Source organism: Cotesia glomerata, linkage group LG4, assembly GCF_020080835.1.
Source record: "Cotesia glomerata isolate CgM1 linkage group LG4, MPM_Cglom_v2.3, whole genome shotgun sequence".
Classification (NCBI taxonomy): domain Eukaryota; kingdom Metazoa; phylum Arthropoda; class Insecta; order Hymenoptera; family Braconidae; genus Cotesia; species Cotesia glomerata.
Window position 1 is genome coordinate 11,688,584 of NC_058161.1, and position 19,696 is coordinate 11,708,279.

General features: G+C 28.6%; 1 protein-coding gene and 2 long non-coding RNA genes across 5 annotated transcripts in view; 1 reads left to right on the forward strand and 2 right to left on the reverse strand.

Moving 5' to 3' along the window:
- Positions 1–11,396, forward strand: LOC123264104. 2 transcript variants are annotated; one of them, XR_006509273.1, is made up of 3 exons: positions 1–414; positions 10,976–11,153; positions 11,214–11,396. It is a non-coding gene; the product is annotated as an uncharacterized LOC123264104 (long non-coding RNA). The 2 variants fall into 2 exon arrangements; XR_006509272.1 differs by lacking the exon at positions 1–414 and adding an exon at positions 425–1,163.
- LOC123264095 (peripheral plasma membrane protein CASK) overlaps positions 3,159–19,696 on the reverse strand; it is a 27,716-nt gene continuing 11,178 nt past the window's right edge. Inside the window, exons 15-25 of one of the 2 annotated variants that reach the window (XM_044727173.1) lie at positions 11,391–11,582; positions 10,109–10,273; positions 9,964–10,032; positions 8,755–8,784; positions 7,986–8,223; positions 6,355–6,411; positions 5,179–5,298; positions 4,987–5,103; positions 4,749–4,856; positions 4,479–4,654; positions 3,159–3,401 (exon numbers count right to left, since the gene is read on the reverse strand). In XM_044727173.1, coding sequence (XP_044583108.1) covers positions 3,222–3,401; positions 4,479–4,654; positions 4,749–4,856; positions 4,987–5,103; positions 5,179–5,298; positions 6,355–6,411; positions 7,986–8,223; positions 8,755–8,784; positions 9,964–10,032; positions 10,109–10,273; positions 11,391–11,582 — 1,452 coding nt within the window. In that variant the 3' untranslated portion in view covers positions 3,159–3,221. The remainder of the gene's footprint in view (positions 3,402–4,478; positions 4,655–4,748; positions 4,857–4,986; positions 5,104–5,178; positions 5,299–6,354; positions 6,412–7,985; positions 8,224–8,754; positions 8,785–9,963; positions 10,033–10,108; positions 10,274–11,390; positions 11,583–19,696) is intronic. The other variant, XM_044727174.1, reaches the window with a different exon arrangement.
- Positions 16,715–19,132, reverse strand: LOC123264103. Its single transcript, XR_006509271.1, has 3 exons — positions 18,555–19,132; positions 17,686–18,240; positions 16,715–16,748 (listed from the first exon to the last, which is right to left on the reverse strand). It is a non-coding gene; the product is annotated as an uncharacterized LOC123264103 (long non-coding RNA).

Consider the following 19,696-nt stretch of genomic DNA (forward strand, 5'->3'; position numbering starts at 1 on the left):
TTAGAAAAAAAAATTTTTAAAAATGTTCGTATTTTTTCCGAGTCTTACGAGAAAGTCAGACCTTAACAACTTTCTCGAATTATGGTATTAACGACCGATTAGACGGGGTAAAAAAAAACTCAAAAGAAGGTTTTCGAAATATTCAGGTTTCATTTTTTGCAATAAAATATATAGGTTGCCGTGGAATTTATAGAGAAATTAAAATTATAAAATCACAGAAAATTTTTAAGCAATCTACATTTAAATGGCGTCAAAACATTTGGCAACGTTGCGTAGCGCGCAAGCTTCAGACCATTCAATAAATTCAAACTAATCTATTTATTAACACTGACTGCAAAAAGTTAAACATGGTTAAGGTTATATTGTGCAAATGAAAATGTAAACCGAAGTACAGCGTTGGCAAATCACGGACAGGTTAGTAACAGCTGATTTACAAGAGTCAAATTAATTTTTGTATTTAGCCTACAAACCAATGACTTAGATTACCGGTGACTTAGATTCCAATTACCTAGATTTCCATAACCTAGAATCCGATTACCTAAATTATCAATGACGTAGAATTCCTATGGGGTAGATTACCGATTACCTAGAATCCCGATTACTTAGAATCCGATTGCCTAGAAATCCGATTGCCTATAATTCTGATAACTTACAATCCCTATCGCATAGATTTCTTATACCGTGACAAAAAAAAGTTAAATTGAATAGATGGCGCCATATGTAACAAAACTTTCATCTCATTTTAAAATTCAAGATTGTTTTTATTAAGCGACAGTATAATCAGATATGTTCAACTTATATTTATTATGGAGTAGAGTAATGTGTTATGGAGTCCCATGGCGCATCGCGCGGCTGGAACATTGTTCATCTCTGCCAAAACTTGACAAGTAACTCATCAATCGTGCCTTCAACCTTTCAATTAGTGTTATTACTATTAATTACGAAAAAGTGATAGTTTTTTGGTGAAAATCAATTGTTAAAAAAATTATGTCGCCAGTGAAAAGTGAAATTAATTGTTGTGTTATTGAAAAACGACATCACCCAAAAAGAAGAATAACAAGAAGATAAAACTAGTGAATTTATTATTTAGAAATATTAAATTCATTGCCAGAGTTTGGATAAACATTAAATATTTATGTTTTAACTTAAATTATAAAAATTTGGTGAGTAAAAATATAATTGTACTTAATAAAAAATGAAAATTAAGTTAGCCGACATTGAAAAATTAAAAAGAATTTTTTTTTTTAAAAAATGACTACAAAAAAAAAGAAAGAAAAAATTGTCATTTGTTAAAAACTTTAAAAACTGTAAGTGTAACTTTTTAAAAATATTTTTTCGTTCTAATTTAATTATTAAAAAAAATCAAAAAATTAAAAACGTCGGCTAACTTTAGAAATTTTAGTATCATAATAAAAAAGTAATTTAATAATAAAAAAACAAAACAAGTATTTATTTTGGGCTATTTTTATTAAATCAATTAACAACATTATATCATTTTCTTGCTCCTAAATACACAATAATATTTAAATGTTATTTTTAAATTTCTCATTCTATTTTATTTATAATTTTTCAATTTTTTTACTTGAAGACCCGTCATCCTTAATTATTTGTTTTGTTAAATAAAATAAAAATCAAAGTAAAAAGAACAAAATGATTGTATATTTAGTTTGTCCGGAGTCATCGTTTTCGTAAATTTATTCATTAAAAATTATTTATTCTTCATTAGTATTTTAATAATTAATCTGTCAGTCGGTTATTTATTTAAAACTCACGATAGACAATGACCAGTTATAAAATAATAAATCTTAGAAAAAAAAATGATAATTATTCACATACACTCATTCGATTCATTCACTGCGATTTTTATTGTTTTATTTTATTATAATTAATTAATTAATAATTACTTAAGTTTTTAATCAAACGCTATCTCTCTTTCTCTCATTGTCAGATAATATATTTAATAAATAATGACTTGCGGTTTAGTATAATATATAATATAATAAGACTACGTGCAAAGGCTGCGGGCTTATCAAATAAACATTTCACTCTCATTCATGCCAATTGTTCAATAGATACACGAGCCTTTGCATTCAAATAAATAATCCAATTAATATTAATATAACCAAGCGTTTGCTACTCCCTCTTTCTTCATTAAAATTGACCAAGCATGAATTTTTAAATTTAATTAATCAATTTAAATAATCAATTATGCACACGCTAATTTAATTTTTTTTTTCTTTTAAATTCGAGCTTAAAAATCAATTGATTTTCGATTAATTAAGACTACTTTTTGAAATATTTTTTATTGCAATTGATTGAATCGCTACCAGACTTATTTAATCCCTATTTTTTTTTTTCCTTAATCATGTTTTTTTTTTTTTTTTCCATAGTTTCATTTATTTATTTATAGTTTTTCGTTAGTAACATTAGTTGTACAATATAGAATAGAGAAAGAGATTTGAGAGGGGTACACATAATAACATCAGGACAAAATAATTAAATTTCCGTACTAACTATCTTTAGTAACTAATTTTGATAATGATAGTCCTAATAATTTTAAAATTTCGGTTCCGTGACTAGATTTATTTTTATTAAAATTATTTTTATATACATAGATACAGAATTAATAAAAAATAAATTTATAAAATAATAAAATCAGTATAAAAAATTTTTTTAATTACAATTGATATGAAATTACATTAAAATAAAATAAAATATATATAAAATAAAAAGCGTGTAAATATTTAAAAATTTTATCACAAAACCGAAATTTATATTATAAATAAAGCTGACAAAACTCTAAAATTTCACAACAATCAATCAAACAAACCAATACAACAACAATTACAATAATAAAACAGCATTTAGAGAAAAATTGATTAAAGGGAATAATAATAATAATAATAATAATAATAATTAATAATTAAAAATATTAAAAATCGGTAAATCGTTTTCTGTCCGTAGTTTAACAATTCGCGTGTAGTCGCGTCTAATAGAATAAAGGCTATCGTTTAATTAAAATTCGGTCCCAGCTCTCTCGTAGCATCTCTTTAAATAATGCGTATAATTAATTAAATATTGTTGAACACAGGGTTCAAGACCCATTTTATTTCTTTCTTTTTATATCATTTGATGTACTCTCTTGATTTCCCGATTGGATTTATTTATTTTAATAATTAGTAATAATTTAAGGGATCATTATTACGTGAGGGTGATCGTTGTCAGTAGACCCATCTCACTGGCGTCCACTGCGGTGTCTTTTGTATTTTATCGATTGCGCCTTCCAGCTGAGCAATCGTCTCATCAATATCGTCATTGACGATCGTCAGATCGAAGAAATGTCCGTACGCCTGCTTCAGCATGTCCGACTCCTTTCCAAGTCTTTCCAGACTTCCGTCGTACTGTAGTCAAAAATTTTATTCAAGTTAATTGAATGATTTATTTGAGAAAGCCCATAAGTCAAAAATAGTAAATTTTTCAGGAGAAGCAAAAAACATTTTTCTCGGTTAAGTTTGCATTAACATCATGAACCAATGATGAATAATAATAATGTTAGTTCGAGCATAAAAAAAATTTAATTGTTAATTACTATTATTTATAATAATGATTTCAAGTTGATTGACTTATTATGGGGTTTCTCACCAAAACCAATATAATAGTAATAAAATCATTAATATTATTAATTTTTCTCCCTCAATCATTTATTATATTTATAAAATTAAGCACAAAATATGTATTGGAACTACAATTAACGAAAATTATAATAAATCATCTATTTTTAAATTCAAATTAGTGAATTGAGAGTCAGCAATAAAACAACATTTTAATTTATCACAATCTAACTTTATAAAACTAACAATTGAAAAAATTATTTAAATCAAAGTATTTAACAGTAAATATAATATATTTTCATTTGGTTATCATTAATTTTAGAATTTAAATCAGTTAAATCAGTGTCAACAACAAAACAAAATATTTTTAAATATTTTTAATTTTAATCCATCAAGCGAATATTGTAAAACTCATTAAAATTCAAATATTTAACAGTAAATTTACTTTCTAATTATCTAATAATCAATCATTTTAAAATTAAAGTCAGTGAAATCACATCAAACAATAAAACAATAATTTAATTCAATTTTTTTAAACCCATACTAAGAAAATTATGAAAATTTAAGTATTTTGCATTGAACTGAATTTTTTTTCAGAAATTTATTTTTGGAATTTTGAAATTGAATGTTTATTCGAAAAATCCCTTGAGTCACTGACTTATGGGGTTTCTCAACTAAACGAGATTTATATTGACCAATTGGTTCTCGGTTTTGAACACGGATTTAATATTTTTTGGTGCTGGTATAAGTGAGGGGAAATTCAAAGAACCGAAGAATGCAATAAACCCGATTTAAAAAAAAAATATTACTCATGGGGTTTCTCAAATAAACGATTCATTTAAAGTTAAAAAAATATTTTATACTTACGTCATTAAGATTTTGTACGATGGGTGCAGCGATAAAAACAACATAAGGAGCAAACTCAGCGGTACGAAGTATTTTTAATGCTTGAGGTTCAACGTCTAGAATAGCCATTTTTCCTTCTTCGTGGATTTTTCTTATCGTATCTAACTTGGTACCGTACATTGCGTCCTCGTGTGTACCTATATTTAATCAATAATTTATAATTATTCATTAAAGTGAAAAATTTCATCTTAATAATAATAATAAAAAATAAAAAATAAAAAATAAAATTACCGTATTCTAAGTATTCATTAGCGCTGATATCCGTCATCATTTCATCATGTGTGACAAAATAGTAATTGCGTCCACTCTCTTCGTCGTTTCGTGGAGGCCTCGTTGTATCTGTAGTTTAATTTAATTCACAAATTTATTAGATAAATTTATTAATTAAATGAATGATAATTAATAAATGATAAATAGTATTAATTAAATAACAGACTGACTAGTTAAAATTAAAATAAATGATAATTACGCGGAATTGGATAGGCATATTTGTCTGGATGCCTGGCAATAATTGTATTTTTAATGTGACGTCGACCAACACCATGTGCTCCTAGTAATACTAGTGTCTTTCGTGGAAATGCTTCATCTGTAATTTTATTTATTTATTTAGAAAACATCAATAGTATTAAATCATTGAAGTAATCATTAAATGAATCCTTACGTGGTACTTTAACAACTTCTTCATAAGTAACCAGATCCAGCTGGTCGAATACCGCATTATGCTTCGCCAAATATTTGTCCTTGTACTGTTTTTTCTTGCGGCCAAAAATTGAGCAATTGACTATTTAAAAAAAAAAAAAAAAAAAAAAAAATATAAATATAAATTAATAAAACGAGCACAAATAATTATTAAAACTAATTGACTGTATATTTTAATAATAGTCGCTAATATAATAACGTAATTGTACTTGTAAAAAAAATAAAAAATAAATTATAGTAGTAGGGATAATTTATTTTCGTAAGCGGTGCAAAAAAAAAATCTATCGACAAGCTGTGATAAAAAACACATGCTTCGTGTGTATCTATTCCAGTTAATAAAGTCTACTTATTTATAGTAATTGTTTATAACAATTGAAAATAATTATTACAGTTGCCGGTTATTTTAAATTTAAGGTGACTCTGAAAATAAATTTATTTATGTAATAAATTATTAAATAAATATATAATAATAATAAATAATAACAGTTCCAGCAGGTCACAATATTAATGAAAAAATAATTGACTAATGATAAGATGATTACCCATAATGATAACGTGCTCTAATTATTTTTATTTGTTTATTTTTTATAAATGGCAGCCAAAAATACTATCAAGAATTTCAAAGCTTTATTCTTAACAAACTATTGGATAAATTAGTATTAAATTGAATGAGAAACAAAAAAGGACAAAGGTGTTTTAATCATACTTTTGATAGTCAATTTAAAATTTAAATTTAAATATAAAAGGCTCTGATAAGAAAAAAGTTTAATTAGTAATTAAAGCGGTACAATAAAAATCTGTAGAAAATTGAATTTCCTGAAAAAAAGTACCAAACTTTTTCCTTAGTTCTGCTAGTTTGGTAATTACCGTAATTACTTTAATAAAAAAGAGTTAGCAAAAGTTTTTTGAGATTTAAATATAAATGTTTCAACAACTTGTAAAAATTAAAAATCAATAAACGCGTTGTGTTAATTGAAGCTTTGAAAGTAAAAGTGTTTTTGGCGCCACCTGTAAAACTACAATCGATTGAGCTTGACGTTGGCGGGACGAGTAACACGAGCCTTAGTCTAACTCAATTCGAAAGTTAATTTATTTTTTTAAAAAAATTTGTTTTTGCAGGCAGATTTATATTTCATACCTGTCGAGCTGTCACAGCCCTCGGTGTGAGGTGAGCATCCACCTTCCCCTTCAGCATCTAGCCCAGACACACACATATAAAATCAGTTTTGTATTTGTAGTCATTTTAGTCACGTGTCTGTACACCACATGCCCGATTAATTTTAAATAAAAACACATTCAATTTCTCATTTCATACAATCACAAACAATTTATCAAATTATTATTGTACAAGTGAATAACTCATCGCGAAAGCTATGAAATGATTGATTCGCTGTGTATTGAAATTCTATACCAATAATTAAATAGTCATTTAATTATTATTTATATGAATCATTTATTTGAGAAACCTCATAAGTCAAAAATAGTACATTTTTCAGGAGAAGCAAAAAACATTTTTCTCGGTTAAGTTTGCATTAACATCATGAACCAATAATCAATAATAATAATGTTAGTTCGAGCATAAAAAAATTTAATTGTTAATTACTACTATTTATAATAATGATTTCAAGTTGATTAACTTATAGGGTTTCTCACCAAAACCAATAAAATAGTAATAAAATCATTAATATTATTAATTTATCTCCCTCAATCATTTATTATATTTATAAAATTAATCACAAAATATGTATTGGAACTACAATTAACGAAAATTATAATAAATCATCTATTTTTAAATTCAAATTAGTGAACTGAGAGTCAACAATAAAACAACATTTTAATTTATCACAATCTAACTTTATAAAACTAACAATTGCAAAAATTATTTAAATCAAAGTATTTACACAGTAAATATAATATATTTTCATTTGGTTATCATTAATTTTAGAATTTAAATCAGTTAAATCAGTGTCAACAACAAAACAAAATATTTTTAAATATTTTTAATTTTAATCCATCAAGCGAATATTGTAAAACTCATTAAAATTCAAATATTTAACAGTAAATTTACTTTCTAATTATCTAATAATCAATCATTTTAAAATTAAAGTCAGTGAAATCTTATCAAACAATAAAACAATAATTTAATTTAATTTTTTTAAACCCATACTAAGAAAATTATGAAAATTTAAGTATTTTGCATTGAACTGAATTTTTCTTCTCAGAAGAAGTTTTTTTGAAAAAAAGAAATTTATTTTTGGAATTTTGAAATTGAATGTTTATTCGAAAAACCCCTTGAGTCACTGACTTATGGGGTTTCTCAACTAAACGAGATTTATATTGACCAATTGGTTCTCGGTTTTGAACACGGATTTAATATTTTTTGATGCTGGTATAAGTGAGGGAAAATTCAAAGAACCGAAAAATGCAATAAACCCGATTTAAAAAAAAAATGACTTAAAGGATTTCTCAAATAAACGATTCATATTACATTTTCAATTCACAAAAATCAAGGTTTAAATAAAAACAGACGGCGAGAAAAATGATTTTTTTAAATTAGGAATTATGAACTTGTTAAATAATAAGCACGATAATGACAACTGATAACGTATTTGATTGGTTAATTGTTAAAATTAATAAAAAAAAAAACACCGAAATGCGGAGACACAAAGTGCGATCTGCTGGAACAATTAACCGTTTTCTTCAAGTCGGTTATCATTAACAATGATTAATCATTACTTGATGTGATAAATAATTGTTTTTAGAACAAACCTTGTTCCGGCTTGTTCTTCTTCATAGCCATATTGGAGATCTTCCACTCCTGAAGCTCTGAAGATGGAATGAGCCCGGCGGAACCCGCGACATTGTCTTTGCGCGCTTGCCACCATTGGTGATCGTCCTTGCTGATAATTTGTAGAATATCGCCGGTCTTGAATGCGATTCCGGCTTGAGCGCACGGTATCAGCTCGTCCTCCAGTGGGTCGTAGTCAAATTGAGCGCGTACAAATATCTGTTTTAATTATTAATTATTAATATTAGTCAGGTTTGACCTATTAATACAATAAATTATTACATAAATAAATAAATGTTGGTTGATTTTTTTTTTGGTTCTAGACTACGACTAAGGCATTCAAGCTTTTACCGGTCGGAATTACTTTACTCGGGTAATTTTTATTTAAATTTAAAATTTAAAATTTCTTGACAAGAACAGCAATCGGATTTTTATAAAAAACTTTTAATAAAGTGCTTTGCTCCATCGACTAGAGATGTAATTAACGTCACATGCTAAGTAAAAAACTTAACGGTGACTAAGTGAATTATTTTAATTGGATGTGATGGGAAAAACGATTATCGCGTGATTATCAATATACATAATAATAATATATAAAAGGATTGTTTTACAAATATGCAGGTATAATTTTATAATATTAATTAATTAATTAATTAATAATAAAAAATAATGAATTAAAAATACGCATTAGCTCTGTTTAGAGACTAACTACAGCAGTCCAATCACACCAGATCAAGTGGCGGTACTTACTAATACTGGCAGAGGCCTAATCCTGAACAACTAGATTGTTGAAGAAACAGAAAAAAGGAATATCAATTAATCAATGCTTCACTGATTTTTTTTTAATAATTTTTATTCACTTTTTTCATAGTTTTTTTAACTACTCTAGAAACCGATTTTGTAATCAACATTCCTTGGATCATTATTTTGTTTTGTTACTTTTTAAAGCCCAGACCACTAAGGACGCTTCCGAAGATTTCCCGAGAGTGAATCCTTAATAGTTACAAGATCCGTAAATTAATTACCGGAAAATATAGAGTTTATCTTTTCAATTTCTCAAAAATGATATATAAAATAACTATTACAAAGTTTAAACTTTGGATTTTGCCGGTTTTTGTTTTACCAATAACTTCCGAACTAATGAACCGAATTGAACGAGTTTGAAGGAGTCAAAGGTGGTTACCCAGTTCTACATTTCAGCAAAATTAGAGAAAGTTTGGTTCACTAGTTTTCAAACTTTGAAAAGCTATCAATTTTTTTCTTTAAATATCTTCTTTGAGTAATTTTTTGAGATTGATTTTAAATTGAATTGAATTTAACTGTTTTTTTAATTACTTAAAGGTTTATTTTTAAAATTAACATTTTTAAATAAAGAGATGAAAATAAAAATAGTATGCTAGAATGTCACGACACGGGTGATCTTGGATATTAAGCCTCAGAAAAGCTTTTTTAAAGCATCTAGCAATAATCTAGATAACAAAAGTAATGACCACTCTAATCCTACTGATAAAAAAAAAAAATAAAATCGGTAGCTAATCTTTCTAACGATGCCCTCATATATCGTTTCAAAGCAAACGACGATTCATATATATTCAATAATAATAATAATGAAAATGAAAATTAAAAATGTGAATGTCGACAGAGCGTGCACTAAAAACATTTAATTAATTAATTTTACTGTGAAAGAGGGATTAGACTACAAAGAAAAAATACAAGATTAAAAGTAAAATAATAATAATAAAAAATAGGGGTATCGACAACTCGTCTGGTGGACTGACTGCTGCCACTACAGTTGTTAACTCTCGTTGCCTATTGAATAAATATATATTTATCTTTAATACGTTTAGAAATTTAAGAAATAAAAAAAGTAACTATATTAATAATCTCAGTAGCTTAATTTAATTATCTAAGAAAGTAAATTCGCGGAACGCTTAATGATGAAGGGCAAAAGTTAACTACCTCGCATGGTGGTGGAGCGATCCTGTACGAGGGTAGAATTTTAAATGTCACAGATCCACGTGCTTCACGCTATAAAAATAAATTCATTCTTATTAGCTTGTTTTTATTTTAATACTTGGCTAATTAAAATAATTATAAAACTTACCAGCATTTTTTGAAGCGCATTTACGGATTGATTCGCAACAGGAACACCATTGATCTCTTTTATTTCATCGAGTACATGGAGGGTCGCTTGTTTGTGAATCATTCCGCCGTGCATGATTCGCGCTACCACACATTTTCCGTCTTCATTCATCTTAAGTGTTATTCCCTGTTAATTAATTCGCTTTGTATAAATACTTTTTTTTTTTAACCAAAAAATGTTAATAATTATTGAGCGAACCGTAAACTATAAGATAAACTTTGAACTTTGGTAATCCGACTATCCTTTTTAAAATTCATTATTTATAATAAAAAATTTAAGTGAACCGTGAACTTAAAAAGCAAATCGATAGTACGCTAATTGAAATTCATTATTCATAATTTGTCCTGAGAATATTTCAATAGATTTTTTAATTGCTGATTTGAATGCCGCCAGTTAACTCTTTAGATTATTATTAATAAAAAATACCAGGTCAGTACCTTGAACTTGAGCCTAAATATTAATAGTTTTTAAATTCAATTAAACTTTCTTTCATAAAGTCATTCAAATAATTAATACCGAGTTTTTATCTTTAAAAAAATATTTATTTATTTTAGATTACATTTATCCTTTTTTATTTTTTTTTTTTTTTTTTTTTTTTACATATATCCGTTCAAATTATTTTTTAGGCTTTTCAAATTATTTGATAATCAAAATTATTTAATAAAGTATACGTAATTGATTTTAAAAATAATACGAGTAAAAAAAGTCCGAGAAAATACATTTTAATCATCAAATTTTATTATTTTTTATCTCAAAAAAGTAATTATACTTGTATTGATAATTTGTATTGAATGATATTTATTTATAATTTTTTTTTATTATTTAAAGGACTGGAAGTTTGTTTAAAATTGAAGCCGAAGTAACTTTTAGCAAAGAAGACTATTATTTTGACTATTGTAAGTGATGTACTACTTATTGGAGCAACGAGCCATTTGTTTTGGGACATTGAAGTAATAAATGACAGCCATGCAATATCTTATGCTTGCCAGGAAGTTGGATCCAACCAGTAAGTTTACTAATTCCTTTATTTTTATTGCCATAAATTTATTCTTTAATTATATTTTAGTGTAAAATCTGTAGCTAAAAATGGAATTTCAGTGGCTGATTTAAAAAAATTCAATCACGAAGGGTGCCATTGAATTTTTATTAACCAAATTTGTAAATATGAAAGGTCGGGGTTCAAAATATGGATCAGACTATTTATCAGTTTGTTTTGAATTTTTAACAAAAAAAAAAAAATTACCATGGGCTCGTCGGTGTTCTTCTGAAACTGTACCAGCCTAACTCTGGTGACATTTTCGACATCCATGTCTCCATTTTGGCCCTCGATGTCATCTCCGCCGTTGAGGTACGGAAACAAAGGAGGAGGAGTCACCCGCGTCGCTTCTTCTCCGTAAACTTCGTGGCCTGCTACATCGTGAGCTTGCAATAATGACTGAAAGGATAAAAAGAACTTTGCATCAGACAGGGTAATTACATAATAACTATAAAGGCTGTACTAGTCCATTAACCTAGAAAAGTTTCCAACGAAAAATTGGAAACTCTGTATTTATTATTTTAAATTTAAAATAAAAAAAGAGTTAATTTGTAAATAATGACAATTGATCCGGCTGAAGAGACTCGATAATTTTGAAGGTTGAAAAGTATGAAGATCAATGATGAACCCTTGGCAATAGTCTCGTCTGAGTTACCGCAATCACGCGACTGCGCTTTAAAAAACACACGCAATTTCAATCCATCCGTTATCTGGGGCAACGTTAAACTTTGTTTTATTTTTTTTATTTTTCATTCTATCTCCAAAACTTAATGTCCGTGCTTTTTTACTTTTATTCTCTTTCAAGTTATTTATTGCTTCTATTTGGAGCAGCTCGAGTAATCCTTTAATTATCATAATTTATAATTATTTTATTTGATAAAATGTTTATGTTTTTTTTTTCTTCTCTTGAAAGTGGAAAATTAAAATTGGTTTTTTTTTTTTTTTTTTTTTAATTTTTAATTTAAAATTTTAAATTAATAGTTTGAAGAAAATATCGGAGATATTAAAAAAGAGATAAGGGATCTTTTTTAGTGAGAAATTTAATTTCCTACAAAAAAATAAGGTCCTACAATCAGTTTGATTGTTTTTTTTGCTTATTTCAATTTATTGAGGATTAAATTTAAAATGATAATTCAGAGATAAAAAAAATGATAAAATAGATTTTGTTTTTTTTTTTTTTTTTAGAAATAAAGTTTTCTATAAGAAAGTTTGTTATAAATTTTTCTCAATTTCTTATGACGTTGGTAGAATTTAAATTTAAAGTAAAAAGTTGGATAAACTTTATTTTCCGTGAGGAAAATTTAGTAAAAAGTTCTCTCAGGAATTACCTGATGCACGTGACAATCATTGAATCCATTGTGATGAAACTTAAACCTAAAGGGACTGTGAACCGGGCAATTGACCCTGAGATGGCTGTTGTCGATAAAAAACTTGTTAGGCGGTAAATGGGATCCAAAAATAACAGAATCGACAGGTAGAGGTCTGCCAGGATGTTCTAGAGACCTGCAGGACCAATTGACCGGGCGATCTAGCTCGTTGTGAGGGGAACCGGGGGTCCTGACCATTCCGACGGGTAGTGAGGGCCTGTGCTCAAACAGCTGGGGAACGTGATCGACGGACCTGCACCCGTGGTCGTGGTTAAAGTACTGGCCCTGCTTGTGCCCGTTGTGGTCCATCAATCTGCAGGGGTGGTTTATCGCCCTCGTGGTGTACTCCCGGTGCTCTCTATCTCGGAATCCCTCGACTCCTCCTCGTGGTTGCTCGGTACAGACCTGCTCCATCTCAGGATGAATGTCCCTGACCTCGCAGGACCTCATCGACTCCATGGACCTCATGTTGTCCTGCGACCTCATGTAGTAATCGATAGGCCTTGTCGGCAGCGAATCCGTTGATTTGCACGGTCTAGACGACCAACACTTTGCCCCAGCGTCGCATATTGGCACGTTTGTGCTCGTCGACATCGACGTCGACGGCATACTCGGGTAACTATGGGGACCCCAGTTCCCTCGGTACAGATCCATTTTCCCGACCGGCAATTAATCTTTTTTTATTTATATTTAATTAAACTTGTCCCGCTTGTCTCGCTTGTCTCTCCAGTCTTGTCTTTTTTTATTATTTAAATTCTATTTAATTATTGACTCTATTTTTTTTTATTTTTATTTTGGTGTTAACTTTTTGACAATTCAAAATTAGCTTCCACGTTTAATTAATTGAATTATTTTAAATTTCTTTCCAGACTTTTCTTGATCTATTTAAAAATTTAAACACTAGACACAATACTTATTTAAAAATCACTCACAACCGACGTATATTACTATTAGTTATTAATTTAAAAAATAAAATATTTATTACAACAATAAAATAGTATATAAATATTAAAATGTTTGTCCACTAAATATTAAATGGCTTGTGATGGAAGAGACTGCTTGCAAACAGAGTATCTTTATAGTAAGAATTAGGCTTTGCGTTTTCTCCCTCTTTAAATCTAAATATTGTTTTTTTAATAATTAAATACTCAGTAGCAGTAGCAACAACAATAAACAAATAATTAATTTTATATATTAAAAGTATTAAAATGATAATAAAAATAATAATAATAATAATACTGAGTGTGGTAGCAACGGGACACCGACACATAGCGATGCCGCGTTCTCCAGCACTGAATCTGAGTGGTGAGATTATTTAGCTGGTGCAGCATCCACCGCGCAACTCGCGCAACTAGGGTTGCCTGATGGTTGTTCCCCTACACCCACATCATAAAAGAGGGGATGGCCTTATCCAACTTACCCACATTATTCTGGACTACACCGCAACACTACACCCACCTAGATCTTATGCGCATATCCTTGCCCTATAAATGTCGTTAATTTTTCCGAGGGTTTTATTTAATACCGACTTTCCTGGATGCCTGCCTGCATCCCTGCATCCTTCTTTTCTAACACCGATATTTCATCATAATTATCATCATCAACATTGTCAATACTTTTTCAACCCTCAGCAGCCCTTTTTCTTTTCTTTTCTTTTCTTTTCTTTTCTTTTCTTTTCTCTACTTTCTAACTATTTCCTTTATAATTACAGACCGTTAATCACTCTCTGATTGATTTTCGGCAATTGTATCGACTACACTATATTATAACACTAGTGTGTTTTAATAAATGGGAAATTAGTCAAGGCCGGGTAATTGCGCCTGCGTCAATTCTCGACAGAGATGAGGACTTTTCTGGAGCAAGGATATTTTTTTCGGATAAATTATATTCAAAGTTTCCTTTTGGTTATTTATGAGAAAGGGCACGAGAGTTGAAGGTGAACAGGGTGACTTTTTAATTAGCTACGGACGAAAGATGAATTTTAATTACAAGAGATCATTTTTAGTGCTCTCATACTCTATACATTTTATTAATTTATCTTATAAAACATGTTTTTCTAGGGTTAATAAATTACGGTGGTAAGTTTTTCGAGTACACACCACAGTATTTATAATTAAATTGTTATTGCAGCTCAAAGGCTTTTTATTATTTTTTTAATTAAAATTAATACAACCCATAAAGACTCTGATCATTTTTCTTTTTCTATCTCTGATATTAAATAGAGTAATATATATATTTTTATAAATTATCAATAAATTGAAATAAAGTCCCGTCCAATGACTGTGAACTCTCATTAAATTTTTCATTTAATAAGAGCTGGATAGAGGCAATAAATTTATTTAATTGATTTTCCGGGCGGATTTATGGAAATATTTTAATTAAAAAAAATTAAACGGTCATCAGTTTAAGTCGACGTTAAATAAAATCAACATCCAGTAAATCTTTGGTGTTTGTTTTATTCCAGTAATTGGAGAATTGATTTTGTTCTGTTGATTACAAAATTACTTTGATTTTGTTAATTATAAAACTTTATTTGATTGTCTCGTTTCAATATTTGCATTTGTCAATCGATTTTATTTCAATATAAAATTATTATCAACTCTCTCTAAAAGTTAATAATTATTTCAATATTTAAATATACTTTTTAATTAAATTGGCTGAATTTTAATTATAAAAAAATTACCTTGAAATGTTGCCGGTGATATTCTTTAATAAAAGCTAGATAATATTTGTAAACATGAATTGGTAGCGATCGTTTGGTCTCCTCACCGATCCACCTGGTGAGATCGACACCCGGAGGTTTATTAAGCTTAAAAGAGGATCTCTGACTGGTCCTACCACTCTTTTGTACATTGTTATCCTTAATATTTTTATTACTATTATTAATATTATTATTGTTGTTATTACTATTGAAATTAGAGTCGTGAAAGTGAGTATTGAAATTAGAGTCGTTGTGCGACGAGTCGAGAGGCGTAGAGTCAGCGGAAAAATGTGAAGTTGAGGGCTGGTGAAGGGAAAACTTTGAGGCATTTAGAGGATGAGTGTGATAACGAAAACTAGCGGATGGATTCGCGGATGATGATGATGAAGATCGCCAGTCGAACCGGTTTAGCGGCGTGGGAGTAGTTTCCGCGGACCTAGACCGATGCTGGTGGTGATGATGGAGGTGATGAAGGTGGTGAGCGTGGTGGTCATGGCACAGCGTTAGGTGAGACGCGTGGAGGCACGTTGATAAAAGTGCCGAGGGATGGAGAGTCAGCAAAGGCCTCAAGCACCGCCGGCACAGGGGGAACACGTGCTGGTGAGGGTTCCACGTGTGGTAGCAACATCCCGGCGACCTCGAGACTAGTTGGTGGTCCCTGGTCCCAGGGCAGTTCATCATCATCACATGGCAGTTAGATTGTTTTTAACATCGCTGCTTTTTAATTGTCACTTTAATAGGTTCTTCTATTACCACCATTTTTTGCTTAAACTTTTTACACTAAAATCCTTTAATTATTTTTTATTTTTTCAAAAAATTAGGGTTGCTAAATATTTATTACTTCAATCTGTCTGTAATTTTTATCATTCAAAATAATACTAATTAATTTTATTGAATAACTATCAGGTTATAGGTCCAGTTTAAAAAAAATAAAAGTTACTGCACTGATAGAAGAATTTATTTGTATTAAAAAATATTTGTTAATTAAATTATTAAATAAATATTTCTTAGTATTTAAAATGATTTGTTTGTATTTAATAAATCTGATATTCATTTATTAAATACTAAGAAATATTTGTTAAGGACTAAAAAGTGGTCTCTTATAAATGAATCGCATTTATTTGAGAAATCCCATAAGTCAATGACTTAAGGAATTTTTCGAATAAACATTCAATTTCAAAATTCCAAAAATAAATTTCTTTTTTTCAAAAAGACTTCTTCTGAGAAGAAAAATTCAGTTCAATGTAAAATACTTAAATTTTCATAATTTTCTTAGTATGGGTTTAAAAAAATTAAATTAAATTATTGTTTTATTGTTTGATAAGATTTCACTGACGTTAATTTTAAAATGATTGGTTATTAGATAATTAAAAAGTAAATTTACTGTTAAATATTTGAATTTTAATGAGTTTTACAATATTCGCTTGATGGATTAAAATTAAAAATATTTAAAAATATTTTGTTTTGTTGTTGACACTGATTTAACTGATTTAAATTCTAAAATTAATGATAACCAAATGAAAATATATTATATTTACTGTGTAAATACTTTGATTTAAATAATTTTTGCAATTGTTAGTTTTATAAAGTTAGATTGTGATAAATTAAAATGTTGTTTTATTGTTGACTCTCAGTTCACTAATTTGAATTTAAAAATAGATGATTTATTATAATTTTCGTTAATTGTAGTTCCAATATATATTTTCTACTTAATTTTGTAAATATAATAAATGATTGACGGAGAAAAATTAATAATATTAATGATTTTATTACTATTATATTGGTTTTGGTGAGAAACCCTATAATAAGTCAATCAACTTGAAATCATTATTATAAATAATAGTAATTAACAATAAAATTTTTTTTATGCTCGAACTAATATTATTATTATTCATCATTGGTTCATGTTAATGCAAACTTAACCGAGAAAAATGTTTTTTGCTTCTCCTGAAAAATTTACTATTTTTGACTTATGGGCTTTCTCAAATAAATCATTCAAATGATTTGTTAAATATTAACAAATATTTTTAACTATAAGCAAATTCTTCTATCAGTGTGGAAACTAAAGATAAGCTAAAAAAAAAAATTATTCCAGCACAATTGATTCTCGAGACATAAAAACGCGAATACCCGAAAGTTTAAACTCTATTTCAAAATTCAGCAGTGATAATTAGTTGGGAAAAAGCGAACGAAGCTTAAACTTTATGATAAATCTAACGGATGATCGCCTTGTCGGAGCTTTTTACGGCAGCAATAAATCCAGGTCCCTGCTCGAGCGCCAAAATCTAATGAATAATGAATACCGAACAAAATGAATTTCAGCGGCGTTTGTCTTTACTAAAACCAAGATAAATGTGTGTTATATATCAAATATCATATATATATATACAGTCGAATAGTATTGAGCTAAGCTTTTAAATTTTATATCTCTTACTTGTCGATACTGTAATTGAGAAAAGTTATAGTCGTAAGAAGTAATCTTTCTTTAAGGCGGCTATTTATCGAGAGATCGAGTGTCGGCTGAGTACTATTTCTTATTGTTTTTACTTTTAATGGAATGTAATTTGCAATAGTAAATGGATTAGATGGTCTGGAGGCATTCGTATTTGGGATAAATAGTATTGGGAAATGGTATTGGATATCAGTGCGGTATAAAAGGCACGTGGATAGTGGATAGAGTTGATAGTGGATGTGTGCCGTGTGGTTCTCCGACATTTCTGTGGCTCGAATGCTGCGCAGTGCTCGGCAATCTTGCGACCATTGATACTCTCTCGGCACTCGTGTTAGACATCTACGTAGGTGTATCGGGTCTCGGTACGTGCTTCATGGTTCACATAACAATTCAATTTAAATTTGTATCTACGTCACTAGTGTTTGCTCTAGTGGGTTCCCAATCTAATTCATTTTTACCAAAAGGTCCTTTTTTAAATTTTTTATAATTAATCCAGTTTTTAATCATTTTTTTACTACTTTAATTTGTTTTAATAATCTATAATTGGATATAAATAAAATTTTTAAATATTTAATATTAAATTATAAATGATTTAAATCAATAATAAAATCAAATAATGATATAATATTTATCATATTAATTATTAAATTATAAATATTTAACTTGATTGAATTTTTATTTAAAAATCTAATTTATAAAATTAAAAATGTTTGAAATATCGAGTGGAGCTATTTCCGAATTCACCCACTAAAAACGGTGTCACTGGAGCCAGGGGTAGTAACAAAAACAAAAATAAAAAAAGAGATATTGAATATGAAATCAGACAGATTGAAGATTAAATAAAAAGGAACCTTGAATTAAAATTTGTCCATTAGCTAGCAGATGTCTCGCCAGTTAGTAAATAATTAAAAAGTTAAATAAATAATGTTAGCCAGGATCGGAAGCTTGGCAGAGGCTGCAGATGTCTGGTGGAAGTGGAAGTGGAAGAGGATGAATAAATAAATAAATAAATAAATAAATAAATAAATAAATGAACAAGCGCGGTCGTCAATAATAAAACTAACAACTAAACCAACTACACGTCTCACTTAAACAGCGTTCTGCAGTAGACTAGGACTTTAACCATATCCCGGTTGAACATCCCTCTCCACCGTGTTCTGCTCCACCTCCAACACGTCACTTCCGTTTCAACCCCACTACCACCCATTCCAACCCACGCTTTATCCCCGCCGTTTTATTCCACCCTCGCCCACGTATTTTGTAATTTTTTTTTTTTTCCTATTTTTTTTTCGCAAAACCGCCCCAAGCGACACTCTGACAACTCACATGTTAACGAGAGAAACTACTGTTATGTACTATGTCCATAGATCCATATATATTCTATTCATCAGCACATCACATACATAACACATTAATCGAGCTAGAGAATGATAATTATTATTATCATCATGATCATGTCAGATGTAAATTATGAAAAAGGCCATTCGGCAGCCGAAATGGAAGTAGATTTTTAAAATAAAGAAAATTGATTTTTAATAAATTAATATAAATACTAATAATGTATAACTTAATTCATGAATTAAAAACAAAATTCAATGAAATTTAAAACTATTTAGATCAAATTTTGGAAAAAAAATTATCTTGTGTAGAAAAAGTTTCTCAAATATTTATGAAAAAATTTGAAAAATTATAAGATTTGAATTATAAATGTCCAAATTTTAAGTAACTGCTTAGGAACATAATAATCAGAATTTTGAAACTGGATAAAATTTTAATTGAAGAAACCAATATTTAGAACTAATTTGTGACATATTTACTGACGACCAACCCAAAAACATTACACGAAAGACTGATCAATATTGTAATTATTGAATTTACATCATGATTAAGCTATGATGCAGACAATAATTTTAAAACAGCTGCAATAGTAAAACTGTTTCATTAAACGAACTCTAAAAGGAGTAATATTGAGGCTATTAACACTTCTGAGTAG